Raw genomic sequence first — 24,765 nt, 5'->3', positions numbered from 1 at the left:
GGCTCAGTGCAGATGGGAGCACCAGAGTCCGCGGGGAGGAGGACGGGGAGCACGAGTGAGGCGGTGCCTGGAGGTACCCGTGACAGCGGGGCTCAGGGGCAGGGGGAGCCCCTCTGCTCGCAGGCTGGGGGACCCAGCCCTCCTTCTGCTGGAGAGCAAAGATACAGTAAAGCACGGGAGAGGTTCGCGTTGTCAGACAAGGGGGTGCTATGGCGTGGGAAGTTCTGGGGGGCTCAGCAGAAGCCAGGAGGGTGAGGGACTCCGGATCGTCACCTGCAGCTCGGCCTCTGTTGAGGTGCCCACTCTGATCTCCTGCCCGTGGGCTTGGGTGAAACTGCGCTTGCAGAAAGGGTCCCCCTGGTCTGCCTGCGGGCCTGCCACCTTGTCCCCCAGCTTGGGTATTGGTCTGGGTCCCAGCTCTGCAGTGAGGCCAGGGGTGTGGGGAGGGGAGCAGCGCCTCTGTGCGTCTGTGAGTGGGCTCACCCCCTCCGCCGTCCCGGCGGCCCGCACCCGGCTGTGCTGCCGCGGGGTGGGCTCCCCGGGGTCCGGGTGGAAACCGGTCTCTGCCACCTGCCCTCCGCCAGAGGCCAGGCCCACGCTTGGCTCAGAATGAGCTTTTCCACTGATGGCTCCAGCCTATCCTCACCTGAGCCGGCTTCCCATCACCTGAGTGAGTCAGCCTGGGTGTGCCAGCCGCTTCCCTTCCCTGGAAAGGTGTGGACCATTCCTGTGGCACCCTCCCAGCTCTCTGGGGTCTGGGCGCCGGAGCCACAGCGGTGGCATTTCACCGTTCACGTGGTGCTGCCCCCTATTCATTGTCTGCTCCGTGCGGGGGGCGGGACTGGGTGTTTTCACCCGTTCTGCCCACCGCAGGCGGTCCTCACGACCACCCTCAAGGGGGGTGGAGAGCTTCCCCTCTCGCAGATAAGGAAGCTGAGGCCCAGAGAGGGTGATTGATTTGCCCAGGGCCACACAGCTGGGAAGTGGCCGGGGCAGGATTCAAACCTAGGAGTCTCCAGGACTTTCCCCCCGGCAGCCCCATGGGCTGTCCCTGAAGCCTTAATTGTTTGGCTGGGGCTGTACCCACTTTCCTCTGGAGCTAGGGCCCCATGGCTTCTTTCTCTGACGGCACAGGAAGTGAAAAATCTGTGAGTCAGTCCCTCTGCCAGTGACTTCGGCTTGGCTTTCCGCCCCCCAGCAGGCCAGGCTTTGTCGGCCCCTTTCCTGAGGCTCTGTGTGTCATCATGAGGGGATGGGGGAGGGGGCGGGCCGGGAAGCGGCCCACCCCCTCCCCCCAGAGGCCCGCCAGGCTTCTCCTCCATCATGTGGTTGCAGTGGTGGCTCCTCCGGAATGCAGGGAGACCACATCAGGCTGGGGCGGGTGCTGCCACCTCCTGTCCCGGCCCCTTGCCTCATGCGTGTTCTTCTGCTAAGGTAGTGGCCGAGGCCCCAGCTGCAGCTTCCTTTGGTGGAGTCATTTCCTCTCCTTGTCCTCTTTGTCCTGACATCCCTGCCTCCCCTCTTCAGCCCCTAGGGCAGAGGGAAGTGGGAGAGGGAAGCTTTCTCCTTCTTCCTGCCCCCTTCCTGCCCTGGCGGTCCCTCCCCCCGGCCTTCCTCTCCCTGGAGTGGACAGAGCTGAGCAGAGGGCACTGCCGGGAACTCTGCTCCTGGGAGCTCCGAGGCTGGGGTGGTGCAAGCTCAGGGTGTTCCGGGCGGAGGGGGTGAGCAGGAGGGCTGAGGAGTGATTGCAGCTTGGATCCATCCATCCATCCATCCATCCATCCAACCAACAGATGCATGCAACCGTTTGGCTCCTGACCAAGTGTGGGTGGGTTTTGCAGCGCTGAGTGCAGACACGGTAATTATAACCAGTTCTCTGTACTGGAGGAAGGGCTGGACCCCCGGCTTTAGACCCGACTCCTCTGCTGACTTGTATGACGGCACCCCTCCTCTGAGCCTCTTTTCCCGCCTAGAACAGGCATCTCACTCATCTTTCCTTCGTGCCCCATCAGGCCAGGGCACAGGGTACTTAAGACTTCTGAGATGGGTGCCGGAGGGCTTCTCCATGCTGCCCGCACGCACATCCGGGGTCCTGATTTGTGCACCGCACGGTTCGAGCCCCTGCCCGTCTTTTGCATCGGCACAGAGGCCCTCTGAGACTGCCGCTGCCCTTGTCTGCTACCCCGTACAGCCGCTGTGCTGTGGGTCATGCTGGGCTCCAGGGTCTCCAGGGGCACCATACATCAGCCCCTTCCTCGCTGGGATCTTGGTTTTTCCGTCAGTTCAAGGCTCCAGGCAGTGGGAGGGTTTGAGCATAGGCCTCTGGAAGGATTGGAATAACTGAGTAGCAGGGGGCAGGAGGCTAGGTGGGTGGCCAGGAGATGCACCCTGAGGTCCAGCCCAGCTGGAGCTGGGGGCTGGTCTCATGACCATTCAGAGAGTGTGGGAACAGAATGGTTCTCTGGTGTGTGTTGGGGCCATGCTCTCATGTGTCGGTGGAGAGACCCAGGCTCTGAGGGATGGAGACGGGTGCTGGGGGAGGCTGAGCCTGAGTTCGGGCTCACATCCCTCTGCCTCCTGATCCTTGTGAGCTGGGGCCTGGGCTAAGAGAGCAGAGGGCACCCTGCCTTCAGCTTCCTGTGTGACCCTGGGCCTCAGTTTCCTTAGCTGTACCCTCAGAGGTTTGAACGAGGTGAACACTGGTCCCTTTCGGCCTTCGCATTTGGAGGTTCTCTGAGTACAGGTGTGAAATAGAAACGATCCCACTTTGCTAGCTGTGCGATCTTGGGTAATGCTCTTGGACTTGAACTTCTTCATCAGTAACATGGAGATCATAACTATACCTAGGGGCGCCTGGGTGGCTCGGTTGGTTAGGCGTCCGACTTCAGCTCAGGTCATGATCTCACGGTTCGTGAGTTCGAGCCCCACGTCGGGCTCTGGGCTGACAGCTCGGAGCCTGGAGCCCGCTTCGGATTCTGTGTCTCCCTCTGTGTGCCCCTCCATTGCTTGCCCTCTGTCTCTCGCGTTGTCTCCAAAATAAGTAAACGTTAAAAAAAAAAAAAACAACTTAATAACTGTACCCAGAGGTACTTGTTTAAATGAGGTGATGCACGTGAAGCTCCTGAGAAGGGTGCCTGGCCCACCGTGTGCACTGGGTCTGTATTAGCTTCTCTGCTAGTGTTCTTACCCTCTTCCTCCTCCCCCATCGTTGTCTGCCCTGCCTGCCGCAGAGGCTGCCGGGAACATCGGAGCGCTCGGAGGAACCGGCCTCAGAGACTGCTGTCCGAGGGTGTCTGCAGGGTGGGGAGGCGAGAGCAGGTCCCCGTGTGTGGTTGGAGCATAGCTGGTGCCGGGGCTGGGCCCCGAGCACTTTCTCTGGAGGTCCCCGACATCGTGGCTGGCTCTCAGGGTCAGAGCCAGGCGTGATGAGGTCCCACGGCCAAGTGGCGGGGGAGGCAGGGGTCCTGAGACCCATCCTCATCTGCAGAATGGGGACAATCCTTGGCGGTGGGGGGGGGGGGGGAAGGTTAGGTGGTATTTTATATTTTACGTGTATATGAATGCCTAACTTGGTGAGCCCCACCCAGACGGTGACCAATAACTGTCTCTCCTCTCCCTTCTCTTACCGCACACTTTAAGAAGGAAAAGCTGGAAGTTTTATGAGCCATTGGGCCAGGGCGGGCAGGGGTGGCTCTAAGTGACGCAGGCCACCTCGGCCCCGGCTGGAGTTATCTCTGTGCTCCGGGCCTTTGTTTTCTCCGCCCGTAAAATGGGGAGAGGTTTCTCTGCAGCTTTATAGTGTACCACGTGAACACCCTTGCTCAGCGGTGGGCCAGGCGTGACAGCCGGGAGGGCGAAGGCTTAAAAGACTTGATAGTGGACCGGCCCCTGACCCCTAGCAGGTGGGTCCCCTTCCCAGTGGTGGCGGCCACTCCCTGGCCTCCCTGCTGCCCATCTTTGCTGATGCGGGTGCCTCCGCCCGAAACGCCCGTCCTGCTGAAACCTTATTCCCGTGGGCAGATCCAGGTCAGGGGAGGGGACTGTGCCCGGGACAGAGGCGTTGGCGTTTCAGAGGCCACAACTTAAAAAAAAAAACTTGACCCGCGTTCCGTCAAGCTGCGTGCTCCCTCCTGCGCCGAGCGGCAGAGAACACGGGGCGTCTGGGGCCCCTTAAGAAGCACATCACCGACGTCCTTCCACCCCCGTCAGCCAGCGCGGCTGAAGGGCAAGGCTTTTCTGCAATGTCAACGCTGGAGCCCGCAGAGCCAGGTTTTCCCACTGCGGCTGGGAGGCGTGGGCAGCAGATCTGGTCTGTCAAGCCGGCTGCTGTTGACACGCCGGGGTCTGCCCTGGGTCTTCTGGGAGCAGGCCTGCCGGCCGCCCACCCAGCCCGGCTTTGGAAATGAAAAGGCCCATGAAGTCATCTGTGCGAGGGCATCGATGTCGGGATGCAGCTTAGAAACCCCAGCGAGGTGTGGGGCCGCTCCGCGTGCTGTGGCGCAGGGGGAGCCCGTTAGAAATGCCGCATGTCCGCCCCGCCCCGCCCCACACCTGCCGAGTCCGAACAAGGTCCCCGGGGTGATTCCTGTGCACATCGCAGCGTGGTTCGTGCTGCTCTAGAGCGCGGCCCGGGCTCGAGTCCCATCCCTGCTTACCAGCTGGGTGGCCTCAGACGAGTTCCCTCACCTCTCTGAACGTCAGCTCTTGCATCCACAGGATGGGTGTGGGGAAGATTCTCTACGCGAGCAGGTTAATAAAAATTCACACCGAAGCCAGTGTGTATGAGGCACTGAACTCGGTGCGTGGGGCACAGACTGTGCGGGCCCATCAGTGGTTGTCGCTTCGGAGACCTGGCTTGTGTCTTTGCTCTGGGTCGACTGGGGGCAAATCTCTGGGCCTCATTTGCCCTCTCTGTGCGATGGGTCTGTTAACCCCTCTGTCACTTCCCTCATCAAAAGGTTGCTCGAAGGAAAAGTGAGAGGGGCCGGGCCTCATCTCCAGGAGCCCGTCTGAGAAGCGGATGTGTGTGGGCGAGGTGCCCCTGGGTGCCCACCTCTTCACCCCTCGCGGCCCCCTTCTCTGCTACTCCTGCCCTTGCAATAGCGAGGCCGGCTTGCAGAAGGCAGCCTGCGGCCCTTCCCTGCACCTGCTCTGCTCGGCAGCTTGGAATTGAGCCCCCTGCCCCTCTGAGAGCAGCGTGGCCAGGAGAGATGATTCAGCTCAGACCCGTGTTCTGGGCCTTGGCCTCCCTTGAGAGAAGCCCCAGGAGCCCCATGCTGCGTGGAGGGCAGCCTGTGAACTTCTCCCCACCCTGGGTTCCTGTCTCCCACGGTGGGCCCGGGGCGGGACTCCTGGCCTTGCCCCTGACATACCAGCTGACCTTGGACAAATTCCCTATGTGCTGTGGGCCTCGGGTTCCTCATGTGTACAGTGGGGGGGGTTCGGTGAGATGGTCTGGCCTGGGGTCGGTCCTTAGCTTCTCTGCCTGCCTCTCCTTAGCTTTCTCGGTGCCCTTCATCCCTGGCAGGAGCCCCAGCCCCAGTCCCACTGCCCGCCAGGTTCTGGACCCGGCAGAGCTAGGCCTGCCTGCCAACACCAGGGGGGTTGGTAGAGACCAGAGGGAGCGAGGGAGAAGGGGAGCATGTAGGGGAGAGGAGGAATTTTCCTCTGTGTGTGCAAACAGTATCCGTGTTCTCTTGTTTCCAAAAGCCAGTGACGTAACCTACCCTTCATCCATTCTTCCCCTCTGGCCTATTTTTAGCCGGCCCCGACAGCATCCTAAAAGGCTTCCAGACTCGCCTGCTCTGAGGCCATGTAGGGAGGCGGCCATAGGGTGAGGAAAGAGACAAGCGCATCGGTGTGTCTCAGGAGGGCGGGAGGGAGGGGACCTCTTCCAGGCTTCCTCTGGGGAGGGAGAGGAGCTGGGTGGGGAGCCCAGTTACGGCTCCCGTGGGTCCTGGGTCTACAGGGGGCCTGGCAGGGTTACAAGTACTCGGTCTGGAGCCTCCAGCCTGGGTTAGAGTCCTGGCTCCACCTGTCCTCACCCTGACCTTGGGCACCTGACTCTGTGCCTTGCTTTCTCCATCCGTAACATGGGGTGACACTACGGCTGTGCTGGAGGGTTGTTAAGAGGACCGAATTATGTCATATAGAACTGTGCCTGGTACCAAGTAAGCACTCAGGCTGAGCTGGGATCGTTACAGTGATAACTATTAACATCCCATTCTGCCTCCAATTAATGTTGGGGGGCACACTGGGAGCCCCTGGGTGCCCTCTGTTCTCTCCTGTCCAGCTTTAACTAATGTGTGCCCGAATGAGACAATACACAGAAAGCCCTGGAACAGCGCCTGGCGCATAATAAGCGCTGAATAAGTGAGAGCTATATTTATTGTTTTTGTTTTAATGTAACCAAGCAGACCTGGGTTTGAATTCCAGCCCCACCCGCCAGCTAGCTGAGCGTCTCCGGGTAAGACATTTAACCTCTCTGGGCCTCAGTTTCCGTATCTGTGAGCTAGGGATGATCGCTGTGTAGGAGACTTCTCTGCTGATGAAGGTCGCTACACGACAAGAACCCAAGATCGCAACGATCAGTACAATAAAAGTTTCTTTCTGACGGGTGCAAAGAGCCCCTATCGGGTGCTGGCTGCAGCCGGGCTCCCGTGCTGTCCCGTGTGAGGCAACCATAGCAGGAACAGTGGCATTTGCACGGCACTTTACAGCGTGTGTGAAATAGAGAGTGTGGTCCCTCCGGCCTTCATCTCCCCGCGGTGCTGGTGCCAGCACGTGGCACATGTCACCACCGTCTGATATGGTTATGGGCCGTCCCCCCACCCCTAGACTGGGAGCTCCTGGAGGGCAGGCCGGGATGGGTTCACTGCTGCCCCTTCCTTGTCTGGCCCGGGGACAGGCCCAGGGTGGGTGCTGGCATTGTGTCTGAGGGCTGGACTGGCACGGGGAGCCCACCCTCTGACCACCTGTCCTTCTCGACTCTTGCAGGTGGGAGGAAGAGCTTGCCAAGCGCATGAACCTCCAGACCATGGTGGACACGCTGCAGGAGGTGAGCGCCCTCGGAGGCCCCGACCGGGAGAGGCTCGCGGGAACCGTGTGGCCAAGGGGCACTGTCGCGGTGGCACAAAGCCCGAGGCCATTCCTGGCTCAGCCCCTGCTCTGTGCTGCTTCCTGTTGCCTCAGTCTCTCCTCAGTGGAGCCACAAGGCCTCTCCTCGTCCCCTGCTTCAGACCTAGGAAGGGACTGGCACAGTGTTGCAGAAAAGCTCCGGGACAGGAGTTGGGAAGCCTGGGTCTAAGTCCCGGCGCTGACCCCTGCTTGCTGGGTGACATTGGTCCAGTAACTCTTTCCTACCTCCTCCCCACCTGAGCTCAGGATTGGATGGTTTCTCTCTCTCTCTTTTTTTAAATGCTTATTTATTTATTTTGGGAGGGGGGGAGAGGGAGGGAGCGCACACACACACAAGTGGGGGAGGGGCAGAGAGAGATGGAGAGAGAATCCCAAGCAGGCTCCGTGCTGTCAGCGCAGAGCCTGACGCGGGGCTCGATCTCACGAACCGTGAGATCGTGACCTGAGCCGAAATCAGGAGTCGGACGCTTAACCGACTGAGCCATGCAGGCGCCCCAGGACTGGATGGTCTCTTGAACTGCCCAGCCCCCAGCTTAAGGGAACTGACTTGGGGCGGAATGCCTCGGAGAGGGCGGGTGGCCGTGTCACCAGGTGAGAACGTTCCCTTTCGGTTCTGGCTCTGTGTCTGTGGCTCTGCTTCTCACCCACCTGCTGGGTACCCTGGGCAGCAAACTCCACCTTCTTGGCCTTTGAATAGCGACCCCAGGAGAAGGCAAGGAAAAGTTCTTTCCAACATTAAAAAGGAATTGCTTTCTGATATTTAAAGCACTGATCTTATAAGAGATAGAATAAAATAATGTCAATATGTAGAAGGAAAAGGATGAGTGGCTGCCCCCTCCCTTTCTTTTATAACAGAAATCTTTTTATTTACAAACATAACGTGTTCATGGTCACATATTTGGAGAATTCAGAGAAGTACAGGGAGAAAATAAAACCCACCTCCAGTTCTACCCCTGCATAGTTGACAAATTGCCATGTGGCCTTCTGGTCTTTTCTGTGCAAACACAGCGACTCTAGACGTATATGTTCGATTAGGTTAACACACATGACGTTGCCATTTTTGAGATGGGAGATGGTTAACCATTGGGAATCTCACATGGACCGACCTCATATTTTAACCTATTGGGATCTCTTGTTATATTAACCTGCTCTTCTCTTAATATCTGCCGGGGACTTTTTCCATACGATGACTATTTCTTTGAGGAGTGTTTTAAGCCGAGTGGTGCCCTGAAGTGAACTGGGCTCAGGAAAGGCGGGCTGGGGTGAGGTCGTCGGCACCCTTTTCCTGGCATGCAGGTGCCAGGCCTGGTGGAACGTCAGGCGTCCGGGGCTGTAGACCCAGGTGCCCAGCCCTTCCTAGCCCTCAGGATGCCTGGCCCCCTGAGCCTGTCCCCATCTCTGTCCTCCACAGGCGGCACAGGAGGCTGAAGCCATCCAGGAGGAGATGAACGAGAAAATTGAGCGGCTCAAGGCCGAGCTGGTGGTGTTTAAGGGGCTCATGAGTGACGTAAGTGCCACCGGCCGCCACCCCAGGCGTCATGACAACCCCCCTTTCCCCCCCCCCCCCCCATCATGCAAAATGCTTCATTCACTCCGAGGCTCCAGAGCTCGGCTTCTAGTTAGAGTCCTGGCTGGCTGCGTTTGCCCCGTGAGGATGTCGGATGCATCGGAGACCAGCCCCCACCCCTCACTTCTGCTTCCCTTGGTCTGAGTAGAGATGCATTAATCTGCTGCTTAACCCATCCCGCCCTCCCCTGGGCTCCTCTGATGGTCTGTTTGCGTTTGCTCCGACTCGTCCCAGCTCGCCACGTTGAGGGCAGGTGGTGGCCGTGGGCCTCGCTGTCTGGGCACGGGGAGGGCCCAGTGGCAGGTCGCAGGAGGCCCCGGGTCTGGCCTGTGCCAGCCTGAGAGGCTCCCCAGGCCAGCGGCCTGCAGCAGGGTTGCTTTGTAAAGTTGGGGAAGGCCAGTGTGTGCATCCTTTTGGCGACTGGAACCTTTCTGAGCGACCACGGGTGCAGGGAGCTGTTGGCAACAAAGGCCTCCTTCCTGCTGGGGACCCGGGTTTCCCGCCACCTTCAAGCAGCGGGCCGTACGTAGGGAGGGCAGCCAGAAAGGAGAAGGAGCCCCGATCGCGGGTGACTCAGCCTGGTGTGGCTTCTAGTCCTGAGGGGTGTGGAGCTGGGTGTGGCTGGAAGAAGCCTCTGGGGGCTGCAGGTGAAGGCCACCTGGCTTTCCCTCACTGGGGTCCTGGGGGACCCCCCCCCCCCCGTCTTAGGTGATGCCTCGCTGTCAGCCGTGGGGAGGGGGGTCCTGGGGAGAGAGCGCCACTTGGCAGGACCCTCTGTGGGGGACAGGCGGGGCACGTGGGGTGGGAAAGAAGGGAAGTCTTTCAACAGCGGGGGCTGTCTTTCTTTTTCCTTTGCTCTAACAAATAAACACCGTGTCTCTTGAGGGGATGCCTTCCAGCAGCCCTTAGGGAGGCCGCCAAACAGGGTCTCACATTGTCTACTCAGCGCCAAAGCCTTTAGCTCCTACGACCCCCCCTTCCCCTCCCCTAACCTGAGCAGCGCCGGCCCCACCCCCGACGCCCAGGAGAAGCTCCCTGGCCCCCTCGGACTCTGGACCCCGGGCCTCACGCCCCTCCGCCCCCTCAGGAGCCTGGGAGCGACTCCCCCGCCCCCCTGTGCCTGCTCCAGCCCTCGCTCACGTAACCCCCCTGCTGTCCTCCCTGCAGCCCATGACAGACCTGGACACAAAGATCCAAGAAAAGGCCATGAAGGTGGACATGGACATCTGCCGTCGAATCGATATCACGGCCAAGCTGTGCGATGTCGCACAGCAGCGGAACTCGGAAGACGTGTCCAAGATCTTCCAGGTGAATAGGGCCGCCCTGCTCACCAGCTGCCACTCCCCACTCCCAGAGGGCCTGGCCTCCACCCTGCATGGCCCTATTCCCCCCCGAGCCCTGCCCACTCCCCTTCACCCCAGAGGTAGTGTTTACCCACCCCTCTGGCCTCCCCAGGACGAGGTAGAATCAGGCACTTGTAGGCCCCTCAGGCTGTGTCGTCAAGGCGGAGTGCTTCATCCTGCGGCTGAAGAAGCCACTTGGCCCGGAGGGGGGCAGGGTGACGCGACGGGCTCAGGGAGGGAAAGGAAGTGCCGGGACTGGATCTCAGGTCTCCTCACCCCTCAGGGCTCGGCCCACGGGGCGCCATCGCCGAGGTCGAGGGCCCTGGCCAGGCTGTGGGAGCCCTGGCAGTTGAGTCTAAGATTTCCCAAGAGGGGCTTTTGGTCTCTATTTTCCGCTTCCACTGAAGAGCCTCTGTCAGTACCCTGGGGGCTTGTCCAGCTGCCCAGAGGGCACGCGTCATTCTCCAAAGGCTGCTTCTTGAATTTTGGGTTGTGGTTTGGCTTTGTGCTTGAGCCCAGGGCAATACGGTGTGTCGTCGCTTTAAGTGCGTGACTTCGGACGTAGCGGGAGAAATCCGGGCTCGTCCACCTCCGCGCCTTCTTGCTGCCGCCTCTGCTGGGGAGCAGGGGTGGCCATTCCAGGCTTTGTTTGGTTTGCTCGTGTCTTGTCTGCTTGGAGTGGAGGAAGCTTGGTGAACCTCGGGCTGCCTGCCCGTTACCTTTGCGTGCGAGCAGGAGGGCTCTGAGCGTGGGGCCTCTGGGCCCCTGTGAGGGGTTTCTCCATCTCTGGCTGGCTCTGACACATCCCGGGTGACTCTGTGCCCCGGGCTGGCCCATCCCTCTCCCCCAGATCGTGGGGCTACTGCTCTGGTGAAGGGCTGAGCCGGGCCGGCCCACCTCCAGGGGAGGGAAGGGTCAGGCCGTCTGTCCTCTGTCCTGCATGTCTCCACCTCACGCTCCCTGCTAGCTCTGCCTGCTTCTTAGAGGAGTTCAGCTCTGCACCCTTCCTGGCAGTGGCTACCCCAGCCACGCTCCATCCATCCCGTGGGATGCCGGCTCCCTTCCCAGCCCATCCCAGCAGAGCCTCCCACTTACCTCGATCTCTTCCTTTCCGGGTCAGGTGGTCCCCAAAAAGAAAGAGCGTAAGGTGGCCTCCGACGATGACATCTCCGAGCAGGACGGGGAGGTGAACCGGTTCTCAGATGACGAGGTCGGCTCCATGAACATCACGGACGAGATGAAACGCATGTTTAACCAGCTGTGAGTATCTCCACTGCCCCAGCCCTCCCCGGGGCGGGGGGGTAGTTCCTCTCCAGTTTCCCCAGATTGCTGGGACAGGGGTGGCAAACCGGTGACCTGGGCTGAAAGCAGCCTGCAGATGTGTTTTGTGTGGCCGGCACGGTGTTCTGAAAGAATTTAGATTTATTTTCAATCTTTACAGTTTGGGGAGTTTCACATTCTCAGAAGAGGCCAAGTGGTTAGTGGTGGTCCTGTCAGATCAAGCCTTCCGCTCCCACCATTGTCCTTGCAGGGCAGCGGGGGGGAGGGGAGGGGAGCCAAGCCGATCCACACACCAGGGCCCCCCAGGCTGGCCGGGGGGGGGGGCTCCCGACGTCCACTGAGCATCCTGTGTCTGTAAGGTGCTTCCCAAGTGTGACTTCGAGGACTCCAGACAGTCGACCAGGGGGGTTGGATTCCCGGTTCCCCTTTTGTACACGAGGAAACTGACACTCACGGGAGGGAAGCCGCTTGGCCAAGACTACCCCACGGATAACGTGGCGGAGCTGAGATCCAGAGTCAGGCATGTCACCTGTGAGATGCCGCGGGCCAGTGGCAGAGTCCGGGGCTGGCTGTGGTCAGTGGTGGGCTGGAGCCAGCTCGTACCAGCTCATGAAAGCGATCGCACACATGTCTGCCCACTCCGTGTTCAGTGACGGCACAGGGAAGTCGCTTCAAATCTGCCCTGGTGGGAAACTGGCGAATACTTTCCATCAGGGCTGCTCTCCCCTCCCCTGTGGAAAGCTGGTTTCCTAGAACCCCACCGGCCGTCTAGGGCAGGGACACACTGTGTATGGCCTTGGCCCGCCCAGTGCCATATTCTTAGTCCAAATCCATCTTTAACTCTGACTCATGTAGTGCCCTAAAGTGGGGAGGGGGAGGGGAGAGGAGGGTGCAGCTGTGGGCATTAGGTGACTCACCTATGGGCCTGGAGTCAAAGGGCTGGGCTGGGACAGGGTCTCTGGGGCCCACGTTTCCTCCTGCCCCACGGGCCTGCTCTTGGCTGCTGTTTCTCTGGAGGCCTTCGCAGTGGGGCACCCGAGCCCTGAGAGCTCTGCTTTTCCCCAGGGCTCTGGGTTTCCAACAGCAGGGCTACGTTTGAGCTCTTGGCTCTCCTGAGCCATCGCAAAAACCGCACAGAACCCCTCCAGAGGGGGCACGTGTCTTTCGCAGTTGCCTGTGACATTGTACTCAGCTCAGAAGCCAGGGCGCAGCCATCTCCTGATGGCTTCCTGCAAAGCTCCGGGGCTGGCTTAGCATTACAGAGTCCGAGGGTCACTCAGCCCAGCCCTTCACGTACAGATGGGGAAACCGAGGATAAGAGAGGGGCCTGCCAGGAGTTGGAACAGAGCGCGGTCCCTGACTCTCGGTCGAGTGCTTTGTCCCCAACTGGCTGTCTTTGTGCTCAGAGAGATGTCTCCCTCTGCCCTCCTTGCAACATCCTCCCTGCCCTGGTCCCTTTGTGGCCGAGCCAGGTGACTCTCAGGGAGACGGGAGTCAGAACCGAGCAGGGATGGGTTTGCCTGCCACTTCCTTGTACTTGTCATTCTCTTGACACAGAACTGAGGTGGGCTGTGTTTTGGGGGTTTGCTGTTTGAGGGTGACAGTCTCCTGGACTCTTGATATCATCTTCTGACGTCCCCTCCAAATGTCATACTCTCATCTTTTGGTGACAAGAGAGGCTTTGGAAGAGAACTCTTGGTTGGATCCGGTTGTTCTGAATGTTAGGCTGGGCATTGTCCGCCCCCCAGGCCCAGGCTGGGTTCATTCGCATGGATTCAGGGGCTTTGTCCCCGTTTTCAGAAAGTCACCAGGGGATAGTTAGGCCGCCCAGGAATGGGGTGAGCTGAAAGGGACAGTCCCAAGAGCTGGGTCTGGGGGCTCCACCGGAAGCAGTACTGTGTATACAAAGGAGGTTCCAATGCAAAAACGGGTGCCTGGTGTTGACAGGTCTGAACTAGGTTCAGTATCTAATTAGATTTATCAGTTGTACAGTTGCCTAGATTAAAAAAAAAAAATCCTCTGATCCCTCTCCACCCTTGCAGTCCTGGCCGAGGCCATGCTGACCCCACCCTCGGCAGGGCCCCGGCCCCTCCCACTGACATGTCCGTGTCCCCTCGCTATGGACTGGGCAGAGACCCAAGCCAGAGGCTGCCCCCCGGCCGGTTCCACTGATGTCTTTGAATAATGCGCCCGTGTCAGGGCTGTTTTGTTTTGATCAAAATCTGTTGCTTGGGCTTCAGACCAAGGAGAAGGGGAGGAATTTGCTACTTTCCCTGCACCGGGGCCAGCTCCTTGGCTCCGCCTTCTCGATCGTCTGACCCTCCTCTCTTGCCCATCTTCCCATCCTTTCTGGCTCCCCATTACTCAGCCAGGGTTTCCTTTAGATTCCAGACGCTAGAAAGGAAGTGAAGTCAGCAGTCGAGTATGTGTTGCGGTGCCGGTGGACCCCAGGGGCTCGTTTGGAGCTAGTCCAGGCCAGCACTGCCTTCCGACACAGCCCTGGTCCCGGCTCTGGTCCCTGGTCCCAGGTCCCTGGACCCACGGAGCCACCTACAGGATCCGGCAGGAACTGCATTTTGGTGGGGAACCTGGCTCCAGGGGGGGGCTCTAGGTAGTTTTTAACCGGAAGTTCTTCTGGGGCCCAGCCTGGTGGCCCCCAGCCTGATCCTTTGGGAAAATAGGGAGCAGTGTCCCGGAGAATCCAGGGAGGAGTTGAAGGAGAGCCCCGGGACTCACAGTTCTCTTCTGTGGCTGATTCGACGGATCAAATGATTTAACCCCCACAGACCTCAGCCTTCCCATCTGATTTTTGAGGTCCCCTCCAGCAGGGGGAGCCCGGGCATCTCCAGAAACCCCTCCGTCCCAGGCCAGCCTGTATGGTCTGTTACTACTTCTAGTCCCGGTGCATAGGGAGGCTCTGAAATTACTTGGGCTTTGAATGCAAACCCGATTTCCAGTGTGTGTTGGTCCAGAAGTCTACCTAATCCCTGCAGCCTTCAGTGTCCTCATCTGTAAAATGGGAGTAATAATTATGCTTGCTTCATAGGAACGTCATGAGGATGGAATGAAATGCAGTTTAATAGAGGCGTAGCGGCCCGTTCCGTGCCCGGCACCTATGGGTGCTCGGTGTGTTTTCCTGGGGAGGAAAACGCTGTGGGAAACATCTGGTTTTTAACCCCAGTGTCTGTTACAAGCAAGCAGTGTGACTTTGGACAAGTGTGGTTTTCTTTCTGAGCTGCAGTTTCCTCATCTGTAAATTGGGAACAATAGCAACCTTTTCCTAGTTGTGCAGAAGAGGATATAAATCGCTAGAAAGGAAGTCAAGTCAGCAGTGGAGTATGTGTTGCGATACACTCTTGCAAAGTAGGGTCTCAAGAAATGAGCTGGTATCTGAGTGAAAATAGTCACAAGGGATGCCTGCGTGGCTCAGTCGGTTAAGTGTCTGACTTAGGCTCAGGTCATGATCTCGCTGTTCATGGGTTCGAGCTGTGTGTCAGGCTCTGTGCTGACAGCTCAGAGCCTGGAGCCTGTTTCAGATTCTGTGTCTCCCTCTCTCTCTGCCCTTTGTCCGCTCCCTCTCCCTCTTTCTCTGCCCTTTGCCTGCTCTCTCTCTCTCTCTCTCTCTCTCTCTCTCTCTCTCTCAAAAATAAAGGGGCGCCTGGGTGGCTCACTCAGTTAAGCATCTGACTTCGGCTCAGGTCACGATCTCACGGTTCGGGAGTTCGAGCCCCGCGTCGGGCTCTGTGCTGACGGCTGGGAGCCTGGAGCCTGCTTCGGATTCTGTGTCTCCCTCTCTTTCTGCCCCTTCCCCACTTGTGCTCTGTCTCTCTCTGTCTCTCAAAAATAATAAGTGTAAAAAAATAAAAATAAAAAAATAAACATTAAAATTAAAAAATATATATGTATATACATTTTAAGTCGTGTAAGTAATATGTAAGTACTTTCTGCATTTTAAAAGAGTTGAACCCCCACGGTAAGGTGCGTGTCCCCTTTGGCCAGTGCCCCTCTCTGTTTGGGGGGGGCCACCTTGCAGGAGCATACCCATTGGGGCAGCACCCCTGTCTCTCCCAGACCCCGGCCTCTGGAGCTGGCCTCTGCTCAGCCCTGCCCTCCGGTGTCCTCCTACAGGCGCGAGACCTTTGACTTTGACGACGACTGTGACAGCCTGACGTGGGAAGAGAACGAGGACACGCTGCTGCTCTGGGAGGACTTCACCAACTGCAACCCGACCATTGACCTGCAGGGCGAGGTGAGCCCGGGGCCTGGCCTCGCACAGGCCTCCCAGCTATCCCCTGCCCCTGCTGTGCCCCGGCAGCCCATGCCACCCGTCTCACTTGGCCCCCTTTGCTCTGTGTCCCCAGCAAGAGGAGAATTTGGGCAACTTGATCCATGAGACAGAATCCTTCTTCAAGACAAGAGACAAGGAGTACCAGGAAACGATCGGCCAGATCGAGGTGAGATATCGGGCTCTGGGACCCCCTAGAGACGCCCCTGTGAAGCGAGGTGTCCGTCACAGTGGAGACCCCGTGACGAGTGTGCCTGTGGACCAGGGGTCGGGAGTTGGAGGCCTGCGGTTTCCTGTCTGCCCCAGGGTGGGTCCTACCCCACCTTAAGGCCTCTGTTTTCCAATGTGTAAAACACATAAAATGGGGGTGGTCATCCCTGCCTGTCCCGGAGAACTTTTTTTCTCCTAAGTTCTTCAACTGAGATCGTGATCCCAAATAAGTAGGGATGACGTCTGAGTGGCATTGAGTGATGCCAGGCACCGAGTAAGCCCTTACGAGGACAACCTCCCTGGTACCCACATACCCTCTCTGTGCCGAGAGGTCGTGAGGTGCCTCCACCCCGCGTAGTGGGTACCGTGCACCCTGTTTTGGGGGGAGGAGATCCTCCCCCCGTGCAGTGGATCCTGTGCACCCCGTTTTACAGAGGAGGAAGTGAGGTGGAAAAAAGCCCATGTGGCTTGCCCAGGGCATCCAGCCAAGAAGCAGCCTTCAAGCCTCCTGTCTCCGCTCTAGAGCCTGCACACCTGGCCACGTCTTTCACTGAGGGTGAATGCTGGCGAAAGAGCAGGCCGGCTCCTTCCCTGGGGGATATAGCATCTGGTAGAGGAGAAGGGCCAGAAACGTAACAGGGACCTGAGAACTTTCCTAATCAAGTCCAGGGAGAGGAGCGCAGGGATGCTGGGCTGGGCAGAGTCAGTGGAACCAGGAAGGCTGCCCTCCCCCCCCATGGTTGCTAAGCAACCGTTCCCCTTTCACTGGAAGCCGTTCTGGAGGCCACGGACCACCACACAGAGAATGGAGGGAGGCCCAGAGGGGATGGGGGCCGGGGTGGGTGACTTGGCCTCACCTTTATCCCCACATCGGGTCCCGGCAGCTGGAGCTGGCCACAGCCAAGAGTGACATGAACCGGCACTTGCACGAGTACATGGAGATGTGCAGCATGAAACGTGGCCTGGACGTGCAGATGGAGACCTGCCGCCGGCTCATCAAAGGCTCCGCTGACAGGTACCCAGCCCGGTCCTCCCTGGGGATTCAGTGACTGCGTCCTTTGGGGGGGGTGGTGAGCATTTGTGGGGCTGCAGTTTACAGCCTGGCCCATTTCGTCTGTTCAGCCCTTCTGTCCATCCTCCTGTCTGTCCTTCCATCCATCCATCCCTCCATCCATCCGTCCATCCCTCCCTCCATTCATCCCTCCCTCCATTCATCCCTCCCTCCATCCATCCTTCCATCCGTCCATCTATCCATCTTTCCATCCGTCCATCCCTCCCTCCCTCCCTCCCTCCATCCATCTGTCCATCCGTCCATCCGTCCATCCCTCCCTCCCTCCATCCATCCATTCATCTGTCCATCCATCCATCTCTCCATCCATCCATCCATCCCTCCATCCATCCATCCATCCATCCCTCCATCCATCCCTCCCTCCCTTCCTCCATCCATCCATCCATCCATCCATCCATCCATTCATCCATCCATCCCTCCATCCATTCATCCATCCATCCCTCCCTCCCTTCCTCCATCCATCCCTCCATCCATCCATCCATCCATCCCTCCATCCATCCCTCCCTCCCTCCATCCATCCATCCCTCCATCCATCCCTCCCTCCCTCCCCCCATCCATCCATCTCTCCCTCCATCCATCCGTCCCTCCATCCATCCCTCCCTCCCTTCCTCCATCCATCCATCCATCCATCCATCCATCCATCCATCCATCCAATGAGTATTAGCCGCTTGCTGTGTGCTGGATGACTTATGTAGTCTGATCTCACGTAACTCCCGTGACAGCCCTGTCCCCACTGATTCCACAGCTACTTGTCACGTCAAAGGCCTGCTCTGTGCCAGGCTGCGGAGACAGTGATGAACAGAACAGCCACAGCCCCTGCCTCTAGGGGCTCATGCCCCACTTTCTGCCGAATTGCCAGTGGGTGGAGGAGGTAGGGAGGGCACTCCTCCACCACTGCCGATGGGGCTCATACTTGTCCTTGTCCATCTTCCATCCAAGGGCCACCTGGGTCTGGCCCCAGGAGACTGATGTGCATCAGGCCCCTTGTATCTGCCAGGGAACACCAAAACAAAGAGCCCCTGCCTTCGAGGAACACGCAGCCTTTTGGGGGAGACATATGCTAATAATAAAATGAGATAATACATGTAAAATGCTTGGCACGAAGCACACATGTGTTAATTGTAATTGTTTCTCTTATTATGACTGTATTCCCGCGGGCCATGGTTCAGGCTGTAAGAGGGAGAGACAGCTCAGTGGGAAGCTGCGTGGGGGGCCCTGGGCTTAGCATGCCACACCTTTAGCTCACTGTTTCCCCCCCAGAGCCCCCTGTCATTATCTCCGTTGTTCAGATGGAGGAGTGTAGGCTTAGGCTTGTTAAATAGCTTGCCCGAGGCCCCCCGGCTCTTCAGCGATAGGGCCAGAATTCGAACCCAGTACCATTGGCCACTTTCCTGTATGGCCTCCCTCTGAGTTAACTGGGGTTTACTGAGCACCTACCACGTGCCCAGCCCTGCATTAGGTGATTGGAGAATAGGAACCAAGCTCGACCCATAGTTCCTGCTGCCAGGGAGCTCTCAGCACCCAGCAATTAGAGGCATTGGGGGCGGGGGGTGGTTCCCAAGAGGTCTTGAGGGCCACAGTCAACTCGTGAGCTTAGAAGATTCTAGAGAAAGCAGAGCAAGGCCAGGGGTCTCAGGGCAGGACACCCCTCTGGGGTTAGATTATACACAAGTGGCAGCTCAGTCTTTTCTGCTCCTTGGATCCCTTCAGGGGTCCGCAGATTGCCCTCTGAATGACCCCATTCTCTTGTGCCTTCCAGGAATTCACCGTCCCCCAGCTCCGTGGCCAGCAGCGACTCAGGAAGTACAGACGAGATCCAGGATGAGTTTGAGCGGGAGGCGGATGTGGAGCCCATGGTCAGCTGATGACTGAGGCCCCCCTGTGCCTGGTGGTCTCGGTGACGGGGCCTCTGCCCCCGCTCCCCGTGGGGCCGGGAAGGCTCCTCAGAGCGGGGCTCCAGTCCTCACCACACCGACTCCCTCTGCCCTCCCGTCTCCGGAGGCCCCGAGGGACCGCTGCTTCCTTCCTTCCAGCCCACCACCAACCAGTGCCCCTTCTCCATCCACCCACCCAAGGAATGGTGCTGTCGATTTCTATTGTTCTCCACATCACAAATGCAGACTTCTGTCCGGACGATGCAGAGTTAACTGTGCCTTTTCCCCTAAGCTGAGCCACTTTGAGCTCCAAAGAATTATTCCTAGCAGGTGTTTTTATACAAAACTCTAAGGTGAGGGCGGGGCCCCTGGCATGGTATAATATGGATTTCTACCCTCCCACCTGCTCCTCTGATTGGCCGTGAGCTATGCCCTTCCCTCCTCTGCCTGGCCAGTGCAGACCTGAGTTGGCCTTGGGGTGGTCCACCTCCTCCCCTCCCCACCCCCCCCCAGGAAGGAGCTGTTTGCCTTTGCAACCTTTCTAGGCCTGGGTGGGGGCCTCTCAAGTGCTTTAACTTGAAAAGATGGAAGGAAGGAGGGGAGACAAAATTTTCTTTTTTTTTTTTTTTTTGGATCGAGTGGCAAAGTGGAGGGACAAGGCACTGTGGGGGGGGGGGTGGAGTGGAGTCTCACTGTGTTTAAACTACTATGCAAAAAACAAACAAACAAACAAAAAAAGCAGCTTGCCTTATATCATTGTGGAAGGTAGGCTCCCGCCCTGACTCCTGGTTTTCCCCCGGAGCTCGGAGGGAGGCTGAAGCTAGGGCGAGCTCTCTCGCAACCTCCTCGGGTGAGCACTGACTTGGGACGGGGGTTCTGTCACGGTTGGTAGTGAGGCCTGGGTCCTGCAAGGCCCTTGGCCCACCTGACTGCTTGCTCTCTTGGGACCTCTGTGGGGTGGGAGGGGTCTCCTATTGCCCTGGTCATTGGCAAGTAAACACATTTTGTTTTCTTGATGTTTTTCTCTCCCTTCCCAGCCAATGATAAGGGGCTATAGGTCTGTAATTTCTCTGTGAGAAAGTCTGAAGGGGGCTAGGTCTGGTATCTACCCCCTCCATAGTGGAGCTGGGTTCCTACCTCCTGCCGCCATCTTGGTTCTCCACTGCCCCCAGTTGTCCACTTCTTGGCCACTGGCTGACACTGGAAAGGGAAGGGGAGGGAGGCATCGAGGGCTGCTGGCAGATCAGAGGTGGTGGCAGGAGCGGAGCTCATCTCTGGATGAGAGCCATCCTTGTTCTGCTCATGGACACCCGCAAGCCTATTTCTATTCTTCACTTGATTGACCGACTGGCGGGGAGTTAATCTGAGCCAGTGTCTCCCCAAGACTTGAGTGGGCCGTGTCAAAAGGCACCACGTTGAGGCCACGCTGCCAAATCTCAGCTTGGAACCAGGCGAGCAGGTTTCGCTTTTTAAGAAAAATTTCTTTTTGGACCCACTCCTGTGGGTGGGATCGCCGATTTTTTTTTTTTTTTTAATTGGCCCAGGAGCTCCCCCTGGAGGTCAAAGAAGCAAAATGTGCCCCAGGACCAGAACTTCTCGCCTACTGCTCCTGTGTGGAGGCAGAGGAGGGGCTCTGGCTTTAAAACGGATTGCAGCCCCCTGTCTTTCTTCCTCAGGGTACCAGCGACCTGTTAGGGCCTTCTCTCTCTTCCGTTTCCCCCACCAGTTTTGCAGTCTTAAAACCATTGTACATAATATTCATATAATATATATATATATATGGAGAGAGAGAGTGTATGTTAGTGACTGTATGTAATTTTTATTTATCAGAACTTGGTGGCCTTCATCGTGAGTTCTTTCCGTTGTTGTTGTTGTCGCTGAGGGAGCCTGCTAGTGGTCTGGCTGAGAGGCTTCCATCCCCAGCCGAACGGTCCCTGGGTAGGTACGTGGAGGGATTGATGGTTTCAGAGGAGAGACAGCCCCTTTCCCTCCTCCTCACTGACCCTTGTTCTAAAGGTTACAGGGTTCAAACATACCTGATTATTATGGTCCTTAGTGTTATTGTTGTTTTAGTTTCAGTTTCATTTTAACCAAAGGTTATCAGAGCCAGTTGGCCTTGGACCTCAGCTGCTGAAAAGATTTTCCGTTTCCGGGAGGACCCCTCGGGCCTCCTCTGTCCGGGGCTGGGGGGAGGCCTGGAAGGACGTGGTTCGGGAGGCAGAGTGAAAGCCAGCCCCGGGTTGTTCCTCAAGGTGGCGGGAGGGTGACAGACCTAGCTTTAGTGTTAAGACGTAAGGCAACAGTGTAAGCATTTGGGGGTAACTAAGGTGACCGGGGCAATCGGTGTCCGGTGGTGTTATTTATGCTTCCCATTTTGTGTACATAGGACGTTCGTCTCTGGGACTAGCGTGCTCTAAGTTTGTCCAGGGAGTATGGAAATGGCAGGAGCCAGAGATAGATGCTGGCCAGAAAGTTCCTTCTTGCTGATTTTCCATAGCTGCTCTCCTCTGGGGAGCAAGGATTTGGGGCAGGACGATGGGGGTGGGGGACAGCAAGCGGGTGGCCGACCCGCCTCCTTGGCAGGGGGCCTGGGTCTTGGTCTGGCTACCTTTCTCCCCACCAAGTTCTGGGTTTTTTTGTTTTGTTTTTTTGAGTTCGTTGCCAGTGGGCCCTGCTTGTCCCCTCGCCACGAGCCCACAGCTTGCCAAGAAAGACCCCAACGCTCGCTGGGGCAGCACTAGGTCCGGTCGGGACGAACTGGTCCGTCCTTTGTAAAGCTGTAAATAGTCAAATTTCTATTTCTAAGCCCAGTGTCATATTGACATTGGTATTTTAGGGTTGTTCTCAGATGGGTTCTCCTGTGCTGCCCTCTCTCACTCTCCTATTTTTGGGGGTTTTATAAAAAGAGAGGATCGGGGAGGAGCAGGGAGAGTAGCTTTCCTTTGGGCTCCCTGGTTGTGGAATCTACACGCGCGCACGCACTCACGCACGCACACACACACACTCCTCTGAGACTCCAAACAGGGGATAAAAAAAAAAGATCATTGGCAAGTAAACACACTTTGTTTTCTTGTAGCAATATATCTTGAGGTCTCTGAAGGCCCAGTCTGTCACAGACTTGGCTCTGACCTACAGAGAAGCAAACCACTTTGGCTTGGAATCGGGGAGAGGGTGCGGGGTAAGGGGTAATAGAAGGTGTCACTTAAGCTAAATGTAATCTATTTATAAAGCAAGAGATTCTCATCTATTTTTATGAAAGGAAAGGGTTTTTAAATCTAGGGTAGGCAGTTATGGCAGCCCCGTGTTCTTCTGTGAACAAGATGCATGTTGCTGCTGCTGAATATAACCAGTGCCCCTCGCCCCATCTCCCCGGCCTCACCGCCTACTCACCTGCACCCATGAGCGGCTTCAGCAGAGCCTACGTCCCGCTTCACCCCATTTCCCTGTTCCTTAACCCCTCCCCCAGCTCCTCGGTCCTTGGAAGTGTTTGGGGGGGGGCACTTGTGGGAGTGGGTGGGCAGTGGGGAATTCAGAATTGAGGTGGGTGGGGGGAGGCGGAAGGGGGCACCAGGTAGGGGCCCAGCTCTGCCTCGGAGGGTGGGCTCTGAGTAGTTACACTCCGATCTGCCAAGACCCATTTCCAAGTCAGCTGTGTTTGGGAGAGGCTGAGAACCAGCAGGCTGTGGGCAGCCATGGGACTGTTGGTTCAGGGAGCATTCGGCTTCCTTGGGGCCTGGGCCCTACTGGGTCCCAGGTCGTCAGGCAGCTGGAGCAGGGATGGAAATGCCAGGGGATGCCTCCCTCCCAGCCCCAGCTGTGCGGACTCCGGGCCGAGGCCTGGGCTGTGGTCCTTGATGTGCTCCTCTGGGGCCTGGGAGAGGACTAGGGTGCTGCGTGCTGGGTCCTGCTCAGACCTGGGTTCACCACCCGGAGACACCGAGCTCTGGTTCTAGAAGGGCACGCTCCTAGAGTGTGGAGTCTGGGGGCAGCCGGGTGGGTAGGGGGGGAGGGCAAACCCTCTCTGAAAGGCAATTTTCCACGCGTGGAGGATTTCTAGGCTCAAGGTGGGCCGTGTGTTGGTCTTGGGCAAATCCCCCACCGTTCCTGCCGCCAGGCCCTCAAAGAAATGAGGCGAAGGCACCATCCCCACCCCTAGCAAGACCCCTTCGGTGGACATTTTAGCATCTACCTGATTTTTAGCCCCATCCAGGGAGACTTTGTATCCCACAGCCCCATCCCACCCCACTGTTGCTGTCTGTCTGCCAGTTGGGTCTAGTGTCAAGGGGAAGGGGGCGGGGGGAGGTTTATACTCATTGAAAGACTACTGATCCTACCAGAAACCAACCTGTTTACTGTACTGTTGTAAATATCATGCCCTTTATATCCTGTATATTGGCTTCTTTTAAATAAAGTGAAATGTCTTAGAATTGATGGCGTTTTTTTTTTTGGGGGGGGGGATAAAGTAGTGATGGGGGAGGGGCAAGAGGACTGAGGGCCACGTAAACACCAAACCAAGTAACTGGCCGATTTGTGACAAAATAGGGAAATTTCACATCACCTGCCATAGCTTCATCTCCCAGTAAAATCTTTGGAAGTCGATAAAGCAGGAAGGGGAAGAGCGAGCCACAGGTATCACAGGCTGAGTAACCAGCATAGACTGCCTTGCAGTTGAGGTCCTTCCTGTTAATCATAAAGCCCGCCGTTTCTTGAACCAACCTTTTACTGAGCCCATGAGAGGCCACCTTCTGGGACTCTGAATTTGACATTTTCCAGTGTTCTAGTGTCTTCTTGTTAATGGCCAAATCTGGGGAGACATTGCCCCCCCCCCCACACACACACACTAGAGTTTTCTGTATGGATTAAGAGAGACAGGAATGCCTGGGTGGCTCAGTCAGTTAAGCGTCTGACTCGAGCCCTGCTCAGGTCATGACCTTGTGGTTTGTGACTTCAATTCCTGCCTTGAGCTCTGTGCTGACAGCACAGAACCTGCTTAGGATTCTCTCTCTGCCCTCCCCCACTCGTGGTCTTTCTCTCAAAATAAATCAATAAACTTAAAAATTTTTTTAATAGAGCCACCAATTCCAATCTATTTCTACCATCTTTAAGACTTGTGCTTAATGTAGCTTCCTTTTCTCGCTTCCTGCTCTTTAAATTCCTCCGAAGTGTCTTAAAGGGTGTGACCTGGAGAAAGAGGAGTAGCATGAAATAATGGGAACATTCTAGGGTGGGTATTATTGCCCCTCTAATATAGACCTGGAAACTGAGACCCAGGGAAGTGATGTATTTTGCTAACGTCCTAAGTTGGAACCACAATCACGCATCGGGACTGACTCCTAAGCAGGTTCTCGGTTCACGCTGGAGGAAATATAAACAGGCAAACTGGAAGAGTATTTAGGAATAGAACGAATCCCTAGGACCCCGCCATCGGAAAGGTTTCAGAATCCTAATTGTAAATAAAGCGTTCAAGCAAACAACTTCAAGAGGAAACCAAAAGTTTGGGGTGGGGTGAGCTGGCAGGGGTGGAATGGAGGTCAGGGACAACTGGTTCCGAGGTCAGAAGCTTTGAGGGAAAAGCGAAGCATGGACTGGCTGGGTTTTCTCTCTTCTTGATCGTAATCTGCCAGCAAGCAGGCGGATTTATCTCAGCGTCAGGCTCACGCAAGCTTTAGGGCCGGCACGACGCTGGGAGGTGGAGGCGGCTGGGCGCCCAGCAGGAGGAGGCTGGAGGCAGGGTTTGCAGGCTCATCCCAGGGGCTGCAGTCTCCGCGTGGAGGCAAGGGGCTGGCCGCGGTGTGGACCCGCGGGGTCAAAGAACCTGATGCCATCTGACCAAGGGCAGCCCGAGCAGTCAGCCCGGGACGCTCGAGACACCTGACGCACCAAACCGCAGTCCTTCCGCTGCTCCGCGCACGTGTCCTGCTCCGGCTCTCTCATTGGCTCTTCAGCCCCCTGGCCAAGACGGCTGCAACAAGACCGTCCATCGGATTGGCCCATAAGCT

General features: G+C 57.3%; 1 protein-coding gene and 1 long non-coding RNA gene across 2 annotated transcripts in view; one reads left to right on the top strand and one right to left on the bottom strand.

Annotated features, from left to right (window-relative positions):
* The window catches only part of IFFO2 (intermediate filament family orphan 2), a 47,227-nt gene extending 26,737 nt beyond the window's left edge, over positions 1-20,490 (top strand). Inside the window, exons 2-9 of the mRNA XM_007083833.3 lie at positions 6,997-7,057; positions 8,549-8,644; positions 9,872-10,012; positions 11,168-11,307; positions 15,457-15,577; positions 15,690-15,782; positions 16,708-16,838; positions 18,652-20,490. Of these exons, the coding sequence (XP_007083895.2) occupies positions 6,997-7,057; positions 8,549-8,644; positions 9,872-10,012; positions 11,168-11,307; positions 15,457-15,577; positions 15,690-15,782; positions 16,708-16,838; positions 18,652-18,757 (889 nt within the window). The 3' untranslated portion in view covers positions 18,758-20,490. The remainder of the gene's footprint in view (positions 1-6,996; positions 7,058-8,548; positions 8,645-9,871; positions 10,013-11,167; positions 11,308-15,456; positions 15,578-15,689; positions 15,783-16,707; positions 16,839-18,651) is intronic.
* A 79-nt stretch (positions 20,491-20,569) lies between these two features.
* On the bottom strand, positions 20,570-23,649 carry LOC122241161. Its single transcript, XR_006221157.1, has 2 exons — positions 23,325-23,649; positions 20,570-20,961 (listed from the first exon to the last, which is right to left on the bottom strand). It is a non-coding gene; the product is annotated as an uncharacterized LOC122241161 (long non-coding RNA).
* Between the last annotated feature and the right edge of the window lie 1,116 nt (positions 23,650-24,765).

The sequence above is a fragment of the Panthera tigris genome, chromosome C1, assembly GCF_018350195.1.
Source record: "Panthera tigris isolate Pti1 chromosome C1, P.tigris_Pti1_mat1.1, whole genome shotgun sequence".
Classification (NCBI taxonomy): domain Eukaryota; kingdom Metazoa; phylum Chordata; class Mammalia; order Carnivora; family Felidae; genus Panthera; species Panthera tigris.
The sequence above is the reverse complement of the archived record's forward strand: the minus strand, read 5'-3'. Positions and strand labels throughout refer to the sequence as shown.